Source organism: Mauremys mutica, chromosome 2, assembly GCF_020497125.1.
Source record: "Mauremys mutica isolate MM-2020 ecotype Southern chromosome 2, ASM2049712v1, whole genome shotgun sequence".
Taxonomy (NCBI): Eukaryota; Metazoa; Chordata; order Testudines; family Geoemydidae; genus Mauremys; species Mauremys mutica.
In genome coordinates, this window is record NC_059073.1 from 158,944,305 (window position 1) to 158,964,746 (window position 20,442).

At 50.1% G+C, this 20,442-nt stretch overlaps 1 protein-coding gene across 2 annotated transcripts in view; it reads right to left on the reverse strand.

The window, feature by feature from the left end:
- TRIO (trio Rho guanine nucleotide exchange factor) overlaps window positions 1–20,442 on the reverse strand; it is a 452,008-nt gene that overhangs the window by 309,069 nt on the left and 122,497 nt on the right. For both annotated transcript variants that reach the window (XM_045004406.1, XM_045004407.1), the window contains exon 3: window positions 2,674–2,788. In XM_045004406.1, coding sequence (XP_044860341.1) covers window positions 2,674–2,788 — 115 coding nt within the window. The remainder of the gene's footprint in view (window positions 1–2,673; window positions 2,789–20,442) is intronic.

Sequence of the window (20,442 nt, forward strand, 5' to 3'; positions counted from 1 at the left end):
TCACTTGCTGCTGTAAGTACACGGAGGGAACAGGGGAGGTCACTGCTTCTCTATTTTGTACTTGGTTCCTCCTTCTCCTCCACCCTGAATAGAAAAGGCATTTCTCCCAGCTACAAGGGCTAGGGGAGCCCCCTGCCATTACCTGACAATGGATCCAAGGCTCTAAAACTGACCTTCCTCTCCAACAAAATCGTCCCTTTAGCACCTTAATGGTCCTTCTACTTAGTGGCTGCAATAGCTACTTTCCGCTTCAGATTACTCCCTCGGAACTCTAGTCAGTACCAATTTGCCCCTTCCCTATCAAATCCTGCTGAGAGTCTCTGGCTTTCCTCACAGCTTGTTTTGGGAAGGGACAGGTGATAGGGCACAGATAACAGATCTCTTCTGCTCACTTGGAGCCCAACTCGGGTGTAGCACCGGCAGCCATTTCCAGCCCTGAACACATTCATGAATACAAGCCTCCAACACCTTTCTATTCCCTTGAGAGAATTCAGACGCCATGGGTGAAATCTCTTGTCCATTAAAGCTAGTAGCTTTGGCACACCTATTCAGTTTCCAGCACTCCCTGCCATTGTGTAAACCACTTAAAACACACCAATAGCAAAGCATGTGAACTACCCTAAATTCAAGAAACATTGTGTAACAGACAAGGAACAGCCAGTCAGAAATAGGTAAGAGTCGCATAATACAGGGATTCTGCCAAAAGACTCAGGTGACATTAGGAACAGCATGTGTTGGAGGATTGTTTAGCCCCCTACCATATCATAAGTTACAGTGGCTTGTTTACACAACTTGTGCCAAAACAAAAGAAATCAGTTTTAATGCACACTTTTGGGGATCTGTTTTCAGTTTGTGTATAAGCCAGCCCTTCCTATCTGTAAGAGACAGCTCCTTTTTACCACTTTGGCAGTTTTAAAATGCTGTACAGCCAGATAGTTCAGCCATCGGGGGTAACACTAGTTTAACGAGACTTCCCTGGATGGAGAAACTATTTCTCAATTCCTTCTTGGAACCCAGGCCATAGGAGGCCTTGCCAGAGAGAAGGACTTGTGGCTTTGTACTGCTGCCTTCCAGCTAGTCTCAGCTATTAGAACCACTTCTTCAGGTCAGACTGCCGGGGTGATTAAAGCAGCCTTAGGGCTAATTTAACTCACACCAGGGTTGGCAGGCCTTAGCTGGACCCAGAATGGAGGGCATACATTAGTCATCTTTCTCCCCATTCTGTCCTGCACTGAGCATAGCTCAGCTGAAGCAGAGGTTGGGGCAGATACTTTTCTTTAATACTAGCTCCAATTTGTGTATTTTGGAAGGTGTTTTTTCGTTGTGTTTCACAGCATATAAAGTGTCCAAGTTACCATGGTATACTACGTTATTATTCAAATGGGTATTCTTTATAGTTTTACATATTGCTTTCTTCTTAGGCCTTGTATCAACAAGTTTAGTTAGTCAATTAATTATAACTGTGTTAGTTCAAGATCTGTTAGCAACTAAGGCAGACTTCAATACCACTAAAATGTGTTAACAGATCATGGTCAACCCAAGGAGACGGCCGAGGTGTTCAATGCTAGGTAGTAATTACAACACTAGGTAGTAATGTGGTTTTTAAATCAACTTTTTTCCCTACTTTTGACAAGTCTTTTGAGTGATGTTCTCATTATTTCAGAATGCAAGCACCCTTGTATGACCATCTAGACCACTGCTACTCCCAGCTGACATGCAGCAGCCAGTCTGCCAGCAATCCACATACCACAGGCGGCCCAATTTGATGTTAAGTCTTTTTCTAAGCAGCTTAGGGCATGGCTACACTTGCGAGTTAGAGCGCTAAAGCAGCCCCAGGCGCCCTAAGTCACGACCCATCCACACTGGCAAGGCACTTAGAGCGCCTGGACTCTGTAGCTGGAGCGCTCCTGGTAATCCACCTCCATGAGAAGCATAACGCTTGGTGCGCCTTGGCTGAAACGCCCGGGCATCAGTGTGAATGAGGTGTTGCATTACTGTGCTCTGATCGGCCTCTGGAAACGTCCCATAATCCCCTTAAATCAAGTGGCCACTCTTATTGTTTTGGAATTGCTGCAGGAATGCGGATATGCCCTTTCAAAGCTCTGTTTCTGACAGCTGGCATGCTTATCTGCTCTGGAACAAAGCAAACCATTACCGTGGAATGCTGTGTGAGAGAGAGAGGGGGGCGGGGGAGAGGGGGTCTGCTGCTGTCTGAACTTACAAGACAGTGTGCTGACATGCTCTCAGCCCCCCAAAAACCCACTTTCTCTCCCCCCACATACACAGAACACACTCCCTGTCACACTCCACTTCACCCCATCCCCCATTTGAAAAGCATGTTGCAACCACTTGCATGCTGGGATAGTTACCGCAATGCACTGTTCTCTGTGGCCGCTGCAAGAGCTGCTAATGTGTCCACGCCAGTGCGCTTGAATTTGACAGGGTGGGCACAGTGCAGGGCTTTCCCTGCTGCGGTCTCTGACGGCTGCTTTAACTCACAGTGCTCTACATTTCCAAGTGTAGCCATGCCCTTAAAAACAGTGAGGAGCGTGAACTTGCATCACTCCTTAACCCATTTCATTTCATAACCGGGAAAGATGCTGTAACACTAACCAACAGTTTCACTAACCAACAGTGTAAAGTTTGAAATCTTAACAAGTGATCAGCTCTTACCTAGGGATACAAGCTAGGTATGATATTAGTCTCCTAAGGTCCTCTTGTCGTATTCTATCATGATTGCTGCGAGCTGGAAATGTTAGAATGGGGCCTCCACGTTTATCTCTGCCACCTGAAAAACAAGATTTGTGATAAGTGCCAAAAGCATACCATACAACACAACAAACCAACAAGAGTCCATGCCTTGGAGAGTCTACAATCAGACTGCACTTAGAAAAGAACCAAGGCCTCTTTCTACTAGGTGTGCACGTCCACTTGGAAAGAAAATGTGATTTAAAATTTACTAAAATAGAACCACCCAAGGCTGTAGGTCAAAAGACCATTTTAATTAAATAATAAATTGTTGGGGTCAGGACGACCAACACCACGCTCCTCTATTTTCATCACTGCAAGCCAATGATGTGCCTGATTCCCTGGCAGCTCACAGGATGTGAATGTCAGTGAGTCATCCACACAACCTTACCTACTGCTCACAGCTTGGTGTATTGGGGGGAGAGGAGGTTATCAGCACCTAATGCGTGCTTCTCAGAGAATTTAAGATAGCTGGCTTTGTGAAACTGATTCTTCTAAAGCCAAAAACCAGTTTAAAAATTTCCCAAAAGACACACTTAGGGCATGGCTACACTTGCGAGTCAGAGCGCATTAAAGCAGCCCAGTGCGCTCTAACTCATGACCCATTCACACTGGCAAGGCACGTAGAGCGCTCTGACTCCGCGGGTAGAGCGCTCCTGGTACTCCACCTCGGCGAGTGGAACAACATTTGATGCGCTTCCGCTGGAGCACCGCGGCGCCAGTGTGGACGTCCTGGTCTGTTAATGCACTCTGATCGGCCTCCTGAAGTGTCCCACGATGCCTGTTCTAGCCACTCTGGTCATCAGTTTGAACTCTACTGCCCTGCCCTGAGGTGACCACCTGTCAGACCAGCCCTTTAAATTCCCCGGGAATTTTGAAAATCCCCTTCCTTTTTGCTCAGCCAGGCATGGAGTGCTCTCAGCGAATCTTTCCAGGTGACCATGCCTCCATGCACCAAGCGATCCCCAATATGGAGCAATGGCAAGGTGCTGGGCCTCATCAGTGTTTGGGAGGAGGAAGCTGTTCAGTCCCAGCTGCGCTTCAACCATAGGAATTATGATACATTCAGGAAGATATCAAGGGACATGATGGAAATGGGCCATGACTGGGACGCTCTGCAGTTCAGGGTTAAAGTGAAGGAGCTGCGGAATGCCTACTACAAAGCCCGCAAGGCAAACTGCCACTCCGGTGCTGCCCCAGAGACCTGCCATTTCTACAAAGAGCTGGACACAATACTTGGCGGTGACCACACCTCCACTCCGAGTACCACCATGGACACTTCAGAGCCCAGTCCAACAAGGCAGGAGGAGGAGCAGCAGCAAAGCAGGAGCAAGGGTGCTGAGGAGGAGGAAGACACCCCGGCATCCCTAGATGCATGCAGCCAGGAGCTGTTCTCAAGCCAGGAGGAAGGTAGCCAGTCACGGCGGCCGGTGCCTGGGGAAGGACAAACACCAGAGGAGGTTCCCGGTAAGCAGCTTTTATTTTGGGAAGGAAGTTATTTGGTGCGGGCTCTTGAGGGGAGGAGGGTTAGGGCTGCATGCATACCTAGATGTGGAATAGGGCGTTGATGTGCCCTCTCACATTGCGGTAATCGGCCTCAGTGATCTCTTCAAAGGTCTCAGCCAGAACCTGGGCAATGAGCTTGCGCAGGTTTCGTGGGAGAGCCACTGTGGTCTTTGTCCCAGTCAAGCTAACATGTCCGCGCCACTGTGCCATGAGGGGTGGGGGGGAACACTGCTGCACACAGGCAAGCTACATGAGAGCCAGGGCAGAAGCCGCATTGCAGAAGACGACCCTCCCTTGCTTCCCAGGTCACCCTCAGCAGTGACATATCTTCCAGAACAAACTTCTGTGGAAAATGTGGGGACACTGTCCTCCTGCAGTTGTTGGCTCTCCCCCAGGCACAGAAACCCAGAGGACAGTACAGCCAGGAAAGAATCAGTCCCCCTTGACCCTGTGCTTACTCACCATTTTGAGGCTCCAGTGGGTTGTACGCGCTCACTTTGGGATGGGCAAATTATGCTATTGTGTAGACTATGCTTGCTCTCCCTTAAGTACGGGGGAATCATTGCTCTGTCTGGTGTGAACAATGCTGCCTCTGTTAAGTGTTGCATTTTGCCTTTACAGATGCAACCTTGAGATCTCAGCCATCCATGTTATCACCGGCCAAGAGGCTGCAAAGCATCAGGAAGAGGCCACGTAGAAGCAAAGAGGACATGCTGCATGAAGTCATGCAGCACTCCCTTAATGAAAATCAAGAAGTGTAGGAGTGGCGGAAGAGTGAAAGGAGGGTCCACCAGCAGAATGAGGATTGCTGGCTCCAAAGCACGGAGTGCCTGATAAGCATCATGGAGCGCCAAGCAGACTCGATCCAGGTGCTCGTAGCCATGCAGGCGGAGCACTACAGCGTCCGCCCCTCCTGCAGCCCTTGTCCCAAAGCTCTTTCCCTTGTGCCCCCATGTCACCTCCAGCCCACATTCCCCAACATCCGGGTTCTTATCGAAACCGGCTGCCTCCAACACCTGTATGTTCACCACCCAATTAACGTATTCGGAGGCTAGGTGGGATGGTGCCAGAATTGGAATATGCGTCCCATCTATCGCCCCTCCACAGTTAGGGAAACCCATTTGTGCAAAGCCAGCCACAATGTCATGTATGTTACCCAGAGTCACGGTTCTTCTGAGCAGGATGTGACTAATGGCCCTTCAAACTTGCATCAACATGATTCCAACGGTCGACTTCCCCACTCCAAACTGGTTAGCGACTGATCGGTAGCTGTCTGGAGTTGCCAGCTTCCAGATTGCAATAGCCACCCACTTCTCCATCGTCGGGGCAGCTCTCAATCTCGTGTCCTTGCACCGCAGAGTGAGGGCAAGCTCCTCAAACAGTCCCATGAAAGTGGCTTTTCTAATCCGAAAGTTCTGCAGCCACTGCTCGTCATCCCAGACTTGCATGACGCCCCCTTCCCACAAACCACAGCGCCAGAATGGGAAGAGGTGCTTTGTGGGATAGCTGCCCACAATGCACCGCTCCCAGTGCTGCTGCAAGTGCCGCAAATGTGGCCACGCCAGTGCCCTTGCAGCTGTCAGTGTGGACAGACTGCAGCGCTTTCCCTATTGTGCTCTACGAAGGCAGGTTTAACTCACAGCGCTCTACATCTGCAAGTGTAGCCATGCCTTCAGGCTATGTCTACACTGTGCACCTTACAAGGGTACGGCGGTGCTACTGAAGCCGCACCGTTGTAAGGTGTGTAGTGTGGCCACTCTTTATCGCCGGGAGAGAGCTCACCCGGCATCAGAATAAAACCACCTCTAAAGAGGGGTGGTAGCTTCGTTGCCAGGAGCGTGGCTCCCAACGATGAAGTGCTGTCCACACCAGTGCTTTTCGTCCCTAAAACCGTCGTCGTTCAGAGGGGAGATTTTTCACAACCCTGCGTGACAAAAGTTTTAGCGATGAAAGTACCAGTATAGACAAAGCCTAAGACCTGACAGAAACAAACCATGCTACCCGACTGCATGCTTTTCGGTTAGTTACAATTCCATGACTGACAGCAAATTACGGATAATCATCAGTTCTGTGAAACTTGTTCATTTGACTGTGCAACCACAAGGAGTAACGTGAAGGAGTGGGGAGCTGTCTTAACCAAAGACAATACTACAGACCTCAGCATACTCCTACCATCTAAGTGCCTATATGCTATTAATATAAATGACTTCAATTAAAGTAGTCGGATTACATCAGCATGTGCCCACTCAGAAGAGCCCATGGACACTACATAATTTCGTATTGAGAGCTTTATTATGCTGTGCACTTAAATATGAACAACTCAGCAATGGTTAATATCATCCTATAAAGAAAGAACAGCATCACGTGCTGTCAGCTCCGCTGAACTACTCAAATAATATCGGGAGCTATCAAGGTGTTGCTTTTGAAATAAAGAGTTTTAAGCAAGTGCATATGATAACAGCATCAAGTCACACTTTCTGCAGTGAGGATGCATCCTCATCCTAATAGAAATACAAATTCAAGGCCTAGAAAAAAAAATTAGGACTATGCTTTAAAAAAATTTTAGACTTCAACACTGCAGTACAACGTACCTAAAATAGCATATTGTGATGGCTAAACAATGTGCACCTAGCAATAAAAGAATTGGGATTGTAGGGATGACTTTCATTGTAGATTTTTGTCACTGTCTTTTAGTAAGAGACTCCAAGCCTTGAGTTTATAAAATCTAACACTCATGGTGACATGTGAGGCTTACCCAGAATATACTTTGTTTTATAAGCAAATGACTCCAAAACAATGGGTTTTATTACCTATTACAGTAAGAGATAAATGGCTTATACATTCATGTGTTGACCTGCAGCTGCTGAATCTGTCAATTCATTAGGAATTTATCCACAGTTCACTCTGGAAAAGTGAAATCTGTGTATCACTGTGTAAGAGACTGGACCAATAAAACATGTAGATAATTGGCTAGCAGCTCTGCCTCTGAGGTCCCCCATTTTTATCCGAGTGGTTTTATTCCGTAATTTTGTGAACAAAGTAAAACAAATTCTGCTTGAAGAATGGATTGCAACTGTATATCCAATCACCTACTAGTGACAATGAAATTTAATTATGGGGCACCACTTAATATACTAAAATTAACAGCACGTCTTCATTTCTATCATTTCTCATTTTATAGCTTTAAGCTTGACATAGAAACAACTCTTTTAAATTAAGCTTAGTATACAAAATGATCAGCGAGATACCCGTGTGGTGTAAACTTTAACTCTACCTTGTAGTCAGTGCAGTATTGCTTCCGAGATGCTGTCAGATTCCTTTTGCTGGACTTCCAGTGACAGTATTTTTATGGTATTAAGTGTAAGAAATGCAACTATATCTATATCTTGCCAGCAGCAGTCCAACATAAAAAGTTAACAGTCCTTTCCCTCCCCTATCAAAGTACATGCATCACTACACTCTCGGAAGAAAACAATTACACAGTGTTCAAATTAAATCAAGTACTTCAGCTAGATCAAAGCAGCGAGTTAATATACAACTCGCAATACACACGAGCTAATAGTTACAAGAAAAGCTCCTGCGGAAAAGAAGCCCCAATTCCTGGTTACGGTTCTCTGATGGTCAGGCTGGGTTTGTGGCAGCCCCTGGTTCTAGTGAAGATTAGAGCAGCCCCAAGGCTACTCTGAACTTGACCAGCAGATGATAATTTCACAGCCTGTTCCAACCACACCCTCTCTCCATGACAGCCTAACTCTCCCCTTCACCAGGGGCTGCAGGAGGAAGCTTAGGAGTGAGCTATACTGGCTCTATGACCATTGGGAGGTTTCCCATGGACTATGGACCCATAGCTAGAGATGTGGCCGTTTCAACCCTCCTAATGGTTACCAGAGCAGTGCAAAGAGAGCAGAGAACCAGGATCTGGACTGAAGTTTACTGGCTTGTCTTTAAATTGTGAGGGATACGTTATGGCATAAATTTTTATGAATGAGTTCAATACTTGATCTTTCTGATACATCGTGCTGATTCAGTGTTCAGCACTCACTCATGGTGTTTTGTTTATGCTATCATGAAGACCAAAAGAGTACCATTCTACAGTAAATGATTAAGTGCAGCCACGTACCAACATACAGGCAGAGTGGGTAGCACCGTCTAGTATTAAAGTTGTCTGATGGTCTTAAAATAGAACTGTCTTCAGTTGCTTACAACTTTGCTGAACTTTGGTCATTTGGACTGAAATTTTCTGGACTGGGTATCTGCTACATCAGGGGTAGGCAACCTATGGCACGCGTGCCGAAGGTGGCACACAAGCTGATTTCCAGTGGCACTCGCACTGCTCGGGTCCTGGCCACCGGTCCAGAGGACTCTGCATTTTAATTTAATTTTAAATGAAGCTTCTTAAACATTTTTAAAACCTTATTTACTTTACATACAACAATAGTTTAGTTATATATTATAGACTTATAGAAAGAGACTTTCTAAGAACGTTAAAATGAATTACTGGCACACGAAACCTTAAATTAGAGTGAATAAATGAAGACTCAGCACACCACTTCTGAAACGTTGTCGACCCCTGTGCTACATGCTGGTGGTTTTGTTTTGTTTCAAGTTTTCAGCCAAAACTATTCCATTCGTGAGAACAAAGTTAGAAGGGTCGGGGAGGAACCATGATTTTGCCCATGCTGAAACAGACTCCTTTCTTGAGAAGCTCTAGCACTCCCATACTGTTGACCAGGGACTTGAAATTTGGCAAGGGGGTGGCCTCTTTGTCAGGGATTTACTTTTTGCCATCTTTGTGAAAATCCACCCACAAGTTATAAGCCTTTGAAAAATTACTGTTCGCACATGTGCGGTAGAAACTCTGAGCTTAGCACTAAGTTCTCAGGAGATTTCATCCACACTAGGCATACTCCAATCCAGGCCTGAGCAGGACTTTCCCTGGCAACTGCAGTTTGGGCTGAAGTGGGCCATACTCGAGTCAGACATTGGAACTGAACAGTAAACCCTTCTCTTCGGCACTGTCAATGACCCTCTGCTTGCACTACTTAGGGCTTGGCTACACTTACAAATTTGCAGCGCTGCAGCAGGGTGTGAAAACACACCCTCTGCAGCGCTGCAAATTGCGGCGCTACAAAGCGCCAGTGTAGTCAAAGCCCCAGCGCTGGGAGCCGCGCTCCCAGCGCTGTCCGTTATTCCCCACAGGGAGGTGAAGTATGGACAGCGCTGGGAGAGTTTTCTCCCAGCGCTGGCGCTTTGACTACACTTAGCGCTTCAAAGCGCTGCCGTGGCAGCGCTTTGAAATGCAAGTGTAGCCAAAAGCCTGGTGAGGAGCAGGAAGCCATCTGATTTGAACATGGAAGGGACAAGAGCCAGAGGGGGGGGGGGGGGGCGCGAGGAAATAAGATTAGGAAAAGAAAGAATAGACCAAGATTGAGTGTGGCGCAGCAGATGGGAGAGGGGACCTGGGACTGGGAGCTAAGTACTTATTCTATATAGAATTGCTGCCTTTTCTCACTATTTTTCACTGCTGTACATAGATGTGTTTGACTATTAATAGTGAGCTTGTTTAACAGCTTGCCAACTCTAAGAAACCAATTAGGAAGGAATGCAAAAATGTAGTATGCCTATAAGTGAACTGATTTAACAGAACTATTACATTTCCAGTACAGATCTTATTCAGAAATTTATACCGTGTTCTCAAATTTCCTATATGTTTGTACATGTACTATTTTTAAATCTTAATGGTTTAATATAATGACCTGATATAAGTCTCTTGTAAATAAATTTCAGAGAAGCTGGATACAGTTTTACCAGATAAACTAACAGCACCTGTAGCGACACAATCTATTGAAAAGCTGCTAATTGCATTTTTCTGCAATAAACCAGTAAGTCAATATTTTTTTCCTCACCCTAATCTTCCTGGGTACTGAAATGGGCAGTTCTTATAGCTGGTATAATACATTTAGAATCCTCTATGTTGTGATTTGTTGCATATCCTTTCACATTTACACCAACATAAATGTGGTGGGCCCACGTGACACTAAGCAAGCTCCTCCAGAACCATCCCATTTTCTCTGGGTTCAGATAAGCCATATTAACACTACTCCACTATGAAAAGCAGCAAGGTACCATTCCCAATATCCACTTAGCAAACATTTCCAAGTTGCAGGGGGGCTGCCCATTTTTTCTACCTTTTTCTTGAGGAATATAAATGAAAAATCTTTTGCAGTCATGTTGTTGCCACTAACTCACTAGAGTGACACCTGAATATTCCATTTACATTATGCCATAAAAGATTACCCAAGGGAGTATTTTTCCTTGAACACTGGGGGAAGAAGTATGCAGGTGAATAATGGAAGGTGACAAAGATCATTAAGTAGCCTTCAGTAATTAATACATGCATCACTGATGTACACTGTTTTAATATAAGAAAAACCCCTTCCTATTAGGAGAAGACTCAAGTTATTGGGCTTCAATGAAGCAATGCATTTTGAGAAAAAACACAAAATAGGGGAAAGGGAGAGCAAAGTCCCATGACCCATAGGCTGTGGCTACACTTAGCACTTCAAAGCGCTGCCGCGGTAGTGCTGCCGCGGCAGCGCTTTGAAGCGCTAAGTGTAGTCAAAGCGCCAGCGCTGGGAGAGAGCTCTCCCAGCGCTGTCCGTACTCCACCTCCCTGTGGGGAATAACGGACAGCGCTGGGAGCCGCACTCCCAGCGCTGGGGCTTTGACCACACTGGCGCTTTGCAGCGCCGCAATTTGCAGCGCTGGAGAGGGTGTGTTTTCACACCCTGCTGCAGCGCTGCAAATTTGTAAGTGTAGCCAAGCCCATACACTCAAAAGCAAACAGTAGCATCACTGTGTTAGGTGCCACTACACCATACCAATGAGCACTAGCCCAATCTGAGGCACTGTTGTGTGTCTGAATATTTACAGATAAAGACCTTTCTGCAGTTTTAACACACAATTAAACTTAAAAAAAAAATCAAGGCTGAAACTGTCCTCTGCAAGTGATTTCTCATTTACGGATTATGGACTGCTTCTTAATCTCAACAGTTTTTAAAGCATTTAACTCAGAATGAAGCCACAGCCGTGGCCTAGTTCACAGGAGTACATCATTAAAAGATAAGGTCAGCATTCCTTTAAGGAAGGTTACCTATCAATGTGCAGGTTAACACCAAACAGCTGATGTCTTTGTGAATCTAAACCACACTTTTAAATCCTTCCATTAGTTTGTAGACTAGCCAGTACTGAACTCCAATTGTATACTGGAGACATCGGGGGGCTGAGGCGGGTGCAGTGATTTCCCTACACCACCACCCCCCCAGAGGGGGTGTACACCCCCCCTGAATTTTCCCAACACCCCCCAGTTTTGTGAGCTAGTTACATACCAATTTAGTGACTGTTTGGAAATCTGAATTTAAACTGAAACATTAATACACACTTTAAAAGCTTATACAGTGTATGATAAAATATGTGTATCTGAAAAAGTATAATAGATTTGAAAAGTATGAACATAGACTAGCTTCCTTGCCTCCTTATACAGCTGTTTTTTATGATGTCAGTGCATTCATTTCGGTGATGTTGGCCAACCTAATAATTTCAAATGATGATTTGTAAGCAAAGTCTAAATGAGTTCTCCTTGACAGCTAGTGAATGAGCTGGGCTAAGGCTTCAGGGCCAGTAATAATATTTACATTCTCACCTAATCTACCTAGGTATCCAGCAAACAGGGCTGTGTGTTGTCCAAGGTGATTAGATTTTTTGGCTGGGGTTGGGTTACAAACCACTTGAATGTGGGGGAAGAGGGATGAAATGTTGTTCTTATTGTATGAGTAAAGCAGTAGAACTGTACTTAGCCTGTGCTGATTGAGGGCCATCAGAGAGTGGGTGGGGACCTGTCCCTCTCCACTGTTTAAAGACAGAGCTGATTAGGCTCCATAGATTAAGGCTTTTGTTCTGTTATTGTGACCATTGCAGCTGAAATCACTGATAAATCAGGTCTAAGTGCTTAGTCCTGTTGTGGGGACAGTGTTCCTGTGGGTACAGTGTTTTTGTGTAAGAGACAGCCCAGACTGCACTAGCAGCGAGGTTCCCCCACTGAGAGCTCAGCTGAAATCACTGAGAGCTGGTGGAATCTCAAGAGACCAACTCGCAGAGGTCACAGTGGTAGGTGACAGCAGAAGGTGACTGCAGGGCCATTGGGAACAGAGTGGTGGAGTGAACGGTGGCACAATGAACAGCTGTGGCCAGAGCGAACTGTGCCTTTTTGTCCCCCACCTGGAAGGTGTACTCACGTGAAAGCACCTCTGAACTCTGAGTCTCCACTGACCAAGGACAACACCGGTGAGTGGAGTGCGGTGGAGGGAAAAGTGAGGGGCATGTTAAATAAAAGACGGTTACTCACCTGTAGTAACTGTTGTTCTTCGAGATGTGTTGCTCCAATCCATTCCAGTTAGGTGTGTGCGCGCCGCGCGTGCACGGCTCTTCGGAAGATTTTTACCCTAGCAACTCCGGCGGGCCGGCTGGCGGACACCCCTGGAGTGGCCGCCGCTAATACGCTGAATATATACCCCAGCCGGCCCGTCCGCGCAAAATTTCCTCAGTTCCTTCTTGCCGGCTACTCGACAGTGTGGGAAGGAGGGCGGGTCTGGAATGGATTGGAGCAATCATCTCGAAGAACAACAGTTACTACAGGTGAGTAAACCGTCTTTTCTTCTTCGAGTGATTGCCTCCAATGCATTCCAGTTAGGTGATTCCCAAGCCTACCTAGGCGGTGGGGGTCGGAGTGAGACGTGGCAGAGTGTAAAACTGCTGAGCCGAAGGCTGCCGTCGTCTCGAGACTGCTGCATCCAACGCATAGTGGGAGGCGAAGGTGTGGACCGAAGACCATGTGGCCGCTCGACATAGGCTGTCCTGGATGGGGACCTGGCTCAGGAAGGCGGGCAGACCGAGGGCTATTGCGCCGCACCTCCGTGGAATGAGCGTGAAGCGGCCCGGGGGCACGCGATGCCAGCCCCCTCGTAGCATGCTCTGATGCACTGAGTTACCCAGGAGGAGATGCGCTGGGAAGAGACGGCTCGCCTTTCATGCGGTCGGCGACTGCTAATGAAGAGTTGTGTAGAAACGCCGAAAAGGTTTTGTCCGCTCGATGTAAAAAGCGAGCGCTCTACTAAAAAAAAAACTAACGGACGTCGAGGGTGTGGAGCTGTTGTTCCCTTGGCGAGGCCATGGGGCTTCGGGAAGAAGAACCGGGAGAAAGATGTCCTGATTGAGGTGGAAAGCCGAGACCACTTTTGGCAGGAAGGCCGGATTGCGGACGAAGCTGCCACCTTGTCCCGTGTGGAAGACAGTGTATGGCGGACCTACCGTCAGCGCCCGGAGCTCCGAGACCTCGTTTCTGGCCGATGTTATGGCGACGAGGAATGGCCGTCTTCCAGGAGATGTTAAAGAAGAGAACACGTGGCCATCGGTTCGAAATGGCGGAGCCCATGAGTCTGGAACAGGACGAGGTTCAAATCCCAGGTTGGGGCCGGACGCCGCAACCGTGCGGGTACAATCGGTCCAAGGCCTTTCAGGAAGCGGGAGACCCAATCGGATTGGAAAAGATGGAGCTACCCTTCCAGGGAAAGGACGAAAAGCGGACACCGCTGCCAGTGGTACCCACAAGGAGGAGACCGCGCCAGACCTTGCTCCTTAAGGTACAAAAGGTAGTCCAAGATGGTAGTGGACTGGTACGATGAAAGGGTTGAGCCCTCGTTGGTCACACCAGAGCGCGAACCTCTTCCATTTCGCACAGGTAGGTGGAGCGAGTGGAAAGGCTTTCTGCTCTCAAGCAGGACTTGCTGCACGGCCGCCGAACAGTCCCTCTCTGCGTGGGTCAACCACGCAGGTACCAGGCTGTAAGATGGAAAAGGGGGGGACTGCAGGTTTCAGGATGGTGGAGTCTGCCGAAGTCCTGCGTGATGAGGTCCCGGCCATAACGGGAGGGAGATGGGATCCCGAACGAGAGCTCGAGCAGCAGGGTGTACCAATGCTGTCTCGGCCAGGCCGGAGCCACGAGTATGACGGTGGCTCGATCCCTCCTCAGCTTCTGGAGCACTCTGTGCACGAGAGGAAAGGGAGGGAAAGGCATAGAGGAGGTGAGTCTGCCAGGGATACAGGAACGCGTCCGACAGAGAGCCCCCCAGGCAAGTGACCTCGGGAACGAGCAAAAACCGGAGACACTGTCCTGTTTCGCCTTGGAGGCGAAGAGGTCGACCCGGGGAAACCCCCACCTCTGGAAAATCGTATGTTGCAACGTCGGGACGAAGGGACCACTCGTGGGAGAGAAACGACCTGCTGAGATGGTCGGCCAGCGTGTTCTGCACTCTCCGGAAGAAAAGACGCTTCCAGGTGAATGGAGTGGGTCACGCAGAAGTCCCATCAAGGAGGATCGCTTCCTCGCAGAGGGGAGAAGAGCGGGCTCCGCCCTGCTTGTTTACATAGTACATCGCAGCGGTGTTGTCCGTGAGTACACTGTTACACACCGGCGTTGTAGGTGGGAGGCAGAAGGTCCGGCAGGCGAGGCGGATGGCACGGAGCTCGCGGACCATTGATGTGTAAGCGCGAGTTTTTCCTAGGTGGCGACCAAAGGCCTTGGGTGTGAAGCTCGCCCCAGGTGGGCCCCCCAACCGAGCGCTGAGTGCATCCGTCCGTCAGCGTAACGGATGGGCGAGGAGGATGGAACGGGACCCCCCCGCACACACGACCTCCGGGGTGAGCCACCAGTGGTGAGGGAGTCGAGGGCCGTCCTGTTGACCGTGAACCACCATGTCGATGGGGTCTCGATGAGGCCGGTACACCGTCCGCGAGCCAGGACTGGAAGGGGCGAAGATGGAGCCGCGCATATGCGGTGACATACGTGCAGGAGGCCATGTGACCAGAAGGCCCCGTAGGCAGGAGCGCACGGTTTGTGGTCGGGAAGGCGACGAGATTCCGGATTATGGAGGTCATCGTCTGGTGCCGGAGGGCGCGGGGAAGGGAGGCCCTGCCAACCGTGGAGTCGAGAACCGCTCCGATGAACTCCAGCCGCTGCGTTGGGAGCAAAGTGGACTTCTCGGTGTTGATGAGAAGACCAAGCCGCTGAAAGAGAGAACAGAATTTCTGCCATCTGTTCTATTCTCACGAGCTGACGGGACTGAGCTCGGACCAGCCAGTCGTCGAGATACGGGTAGACGTGCATCTGACGACGGCGGAGGGCTGCTGCTACGACTGCCGATGCATTTTGTGAATACCCTCGGTGCCGGTGGAGAGTCCGAATGGCAACACGGCGAACTGGTAGTGGGCGTTGTTGACCACAAACCGAAGGTAACGCCGATGAGGAGGATAGATCGCGACATGGAAGTAGGCGTCCTTTCATGTCGAGGGCGGCCAAACCAGTCTCTCCCGATCCAGGGAGAGAATAATGGTCCCCAGAGGGTGACCATACGAAACTTGGGCTTGAGCAGATATTTGTTCAGCTCGCGAAGGTCCAGGATAGTACGTAGCCCGCCTTTCGCCTTGGGGATGAGAAAATAAACGGGAGTAGAATCCCCTGCCCCGCCTGATCTGAGGCACTGCTTCTATGGCACCCACGCTCACAGAGTCCGAACCTCTTGCAAGAGGACTTGCTCATGAGAGGGGTCCCTGAAGAGGGACAGGGAGGGTGGGGTGGGAAGGCGGGGGCGAAACAAATTGAAGGCGGTATCCCGACTGGACTGTTTGAAGCACCCAGTCTGTCCGATGTTAAGCGGGACCACACGCCGAAAAGAAATGGGAAAGCGGTTGTAAAATAAAGGGGAAGGATCCGGTAGGGAGAGTGATGGGCCGTCCTCGATCGTCGCCCATCAAAAGGCCTGCTTAGCCCCCTGCGGGGTCTTGGAAGCGGCCTGGCCCTGGTTGCGGCGGTTGCCGGACGGACGACGGCGATTTTGGGTCGGCAACGTCTGCTGGTGTAGGGGCGATAACCGCTGTTGATAGCGGGAGGCTGCGGCCGGAAGGGCCTGCGCTGCGTCGCCGGCATGTGCATTCCGCAGCGTCGATGGCGGATGGCAAACACGCCCGTCCTTCAGGGTCTGGAGTCCGAGCATCCGTCTTCTCGGAAAAACAGAGACCCTGGGTGTCGAAGGGGAGGTCCTGTAGTGTATGTAGCTTGCACCTCCGGCGGCAGGGTGGAGGACTGCAGCCAGGAGATGCGCCTCATTGTCACCCGAATGCCAAGGTCCCGAGCCCCGGAGGTCCGCGCGTCGAGGGCGGCCGTAATAGATGACCGAGAGGACTTCTTTCCCCTCGTGTCCAGCAAGGCGGAGAACTCCTGGCGTGATGTGGAAGGGCAGGAGCTCCGAGAACTTCGCCAGGGACGTCAGAATGTCAAAGACGTACCTGGCGAGGAGGACCATGATGTTTGCGATCCTCAGCTGCAAACCCCCGGCGGAGTAAATCTTACGGCCGAGCAAGTCCATGCGCTTGGCTTCCTTGGATTTAAAGGGCGCAGCGGCAGGTTTGGCCGCGCCTCTCCCGGTCTTTTAACAGATCGGACCACGAGGGAGTCCGGGGTTGGGTGAGAGTAAAAGGTACTCATAGCCGGATGGTGGGGCTGAGTACTTCCGCTCGACCCCAGCGTGCTGTGGGAGGAATAGAAGCGGGAGTCTGCCATAGCGTAGTGGCGTTCTTTTGAATGGTCGCGGACGAAGGGCAAACGCCACGCGGACAGGGCGCATTCCGCACCCACCACGTTGGTGATTGGGTCCTCATCCTCCTGGACCGTCCTCTACGGGAAGATCATGGACGCCGCCACCCCCTGCGAAGCAGGTCTTGGAATCCACTGGAGGGGACCGGAGGTCAATGGCGGAGGGGTTCGCTGGTCGCAGCCCCTGCCACCTCCTCGTCCGGCGAGGATGACGAAGGAAGATGCACCCTGCAGAACCGGCCTCCGGCTCTACGTCCGGTGGTGTGAGCCCTCCGCCGAACCGTGAAGCGTGGCGATTGGCGGACGGGATGAGCAGATGGCTCGTGCGGGAGGAGAGGGAGGCGGACCGACTAATAGTCCGCTTCGGGACCCTGGTGGCTGGTGGTCACATCCCTCCTGGGAAACGGGATACCTTGACCTTCATGCTGTCCCCACGGGACCCAGTAGCCCCCACTGCTCATGCGGAAGTCCTTGTGGGGTAGGCCACCGGTGGGTAGTATCATCGGCACCTGAGGCTACGGAAGCCGTGCGGGATGGCCAAGGCGGTGCTGTAGTGCCGACGGACTGAACCGCTGACAAGGCGGGAGGCCATGCACCGACGGCACCGAGGGTCGATACGCAGAGCGACGACGGGACGGTGACCGTGAGCGTGGACTCCGACGGTGCCCCGGGAGCTCGACCGGCGCCGGGAGCTCGACCGCGACCGGGATCCGCGGTGCCGGGAGTGACTCCGGGAGTCGCGGTGCCGAGACGACCTCCGACGGTACCGACGGTACGGTGACACTGGATCGGTGCCGGGAGTGCGACCAGGTACCGAGAAATCGAGAACGGTACCCAGGGACTCAGGACCGGCGTCGGGATGGTGCTCTCGGTGCCGCGAGGAGGAGCTGGCGACGAGACTCCGAGCGCGGGACGGGGACCATGCGCCGGACCTGGACCGGGACCGGGACCAAGGGACCGGGATCTCGGGACCTCGACCGTCTTCCACGCCGCTCGTCAACTGAGGGCGTCTTGTCATCCTGGCTGGCTTGCCGAGAGAGACAACAGCCCGCACACGGCGGTGCCGGGGGGCCGGAAGGCTCGGAGCCTCTATGAGCCTGATGAGGTCTCTGGGCAGAGGAGAATGTCTCCGGCGTTGAAGGCAGCCTTTGGCTCCACCTCGGTCGGTGCCCGGGGAGCGTGGCGGTGCTGGAACTCGACGGCCTTGCGGAGCCGGAGTCGAGGGCTCAGGGCCCGTTTTACCACACTGGCCGCAGCCACTCTCAGGTAGCGGACTCTGTGCGTGCCTTCGCCTTCGCCACAGCCTTCGCCAGTCTCTGCTTGCGTGCAGGCGAGAGCGAGCGGTGCCATTGGGTCGTCTTCGCGGCGGTTTTAGGTAAAACCGTGGCCACGGTGCCGGCGCCGGTCGGTGCCGCGTGTGCACTCTGCACCGAAGAAGCCCTCGGTGCCGTGGGCGCTGACGGTGCACAGGGGGCTGGAGGGACGCCTCCATAAGAGCTGCTTGAGGCGACTGTCTCTGTCCCTTACGCGTCCCGCGGCTTAAAAGCCGAACAAATGGCACACTTATCTGTACGGTGTGCCGTCGCCCAGGCAACGGAGGCAGGAGCCGTGAGGGTCACCCACTGGCATAGGCCTCTGGCACGTTGCACAGGGCTTAAAGCCCCCCGGTTGGGGGGGGGTGGGGGCCAGTTGGGCATGAGCCCGCACGCGGGAAGGGGGAGGGAAAAAATACTCCCCCTATCCTTATCTAAACTAACTAACTATTAAACTAACTATACTAACAGTAAAAAACTATATACAAAAACCAGTAGAGAGAGCTAGGGATGTGGAGGACTACTGAGCACGCATCCCACAGTTACGACTGCGTCACGGGCGGGAAGAAGGAACTGAGGAGCGGACGGGCCGGCTGGGGTATATATTCAGCGCTATAGCGGCGCCACTCCAGGGGGCGCCCAGCCGGCCCGCCGGAGTTGCTAGGGTAAAAATCTTCCGAAGAGCCGTGCACGCGCGGCGCGCACACACCTAACTGGAATGCATTGGAGCAATCACTCGAAGAAGAAACATTTGTTTGTTGGACTATATTTTACTCACTTTGCTCCAGAATGCTAGATTTGTGACTGGGAATGGAAACTTATATAAATATGTTTCCCAGTAGGCCAAGATTTTTAAAATGCAATATTTGCCAAGGTTGTTATCTCACATTGTTGCTATCTTGGGAGGTCATTATGTTGGGGTGTTTCTGTACTAAACATTTTTATTATAATTAATTTTTACATAAGAATGGTCATACTGGGTCAGACCCACGGTCCATATAACCGAGTACCCTGTCTTACAACAGTGGTCAAGGCCAGGTGCTTCAGAGGGAATGAATAGAACAGGGAATCATCAAGTGATCCATCCCCTGTTGCCCATTCCCAGCTTCTGGCAAACAGGCTAGGGACACTCAGAGCATGGCGTTGCATCCCTCTCATCCTGGCTAATAGCCACAGATGGACCTGTTCTCCAGGAATTTATCTAGTTCTTTTTAAAATCCTGTTATAGTTTTGGTCTTCACAGCATCCCCTGGCAAAGAGTTCCCTGGGTTGACTTTATATTGTGTGAAGAAATACTTCCTTTTGTTTTTTTTTAAATCTGCTGCCTATTAATTTCATTGGGTGACTGCAAGCTCTTGTGTTATGTGAAGGATTAAATAAAATTTCCTTATTCACTTTCTTCGCACCAGTCAAGATTTTGTAGACCTCTATCATATCCCCATTAGTCATCTCTTTTCTAAGCTGAAAATTCCCAGTCACTTTAATCTCTCCTCCTGTTTCATACCCCTCATCATTTTAGTTGCCCATCTCTGTACCTTTTCCAATTCCAATATATATATTTTTAGGATGGGTGACCAGATCTACACACACTATTCAAGGTGTGCACGTACCATGGATTTATATAGAGGCAATATGATATTTTCTGTCTTATTATCTATCCCTTTCTTAATGATTCCCAACATTGTTTGCTTTTGTGACTGTTGCTGCACATGGAGTGGATGTTTTCAGAGATCTATCCACAATGACTCCAAGATCTCTTCCTTGAGTGTTAACAGCTAATTCAGATGCCATCGTTTTGTATGTATAGTTGAGATTGCTTTCCAATGTGCATTACTTTGCATTTATCAACACTGAATTTCATTTGCCATTTTGTTGTCCAGTCACCCAGTTTTGTGAGATCCCTTTGTAGCTCTTCATAGTCTGCCTGGGACTTAACTATCTTGAATAGTTTTGTATCATCTCCAAATTTTGCCACCTCACTGTTTACCCATTTTTCCAGATGAATATGTTGAATAGGACTGGTCCCAGTACTGACCCCTCAAGGATACCACTATTTATCTCTCTCCATTCTGAAAACTGATAATTTATTCCTACCCTTTGTTTCCCATCTTTTAACTAGTTACTGATCCATGAGAGGATCTTCCCTCTTACCCCATGATGGCTTACTTT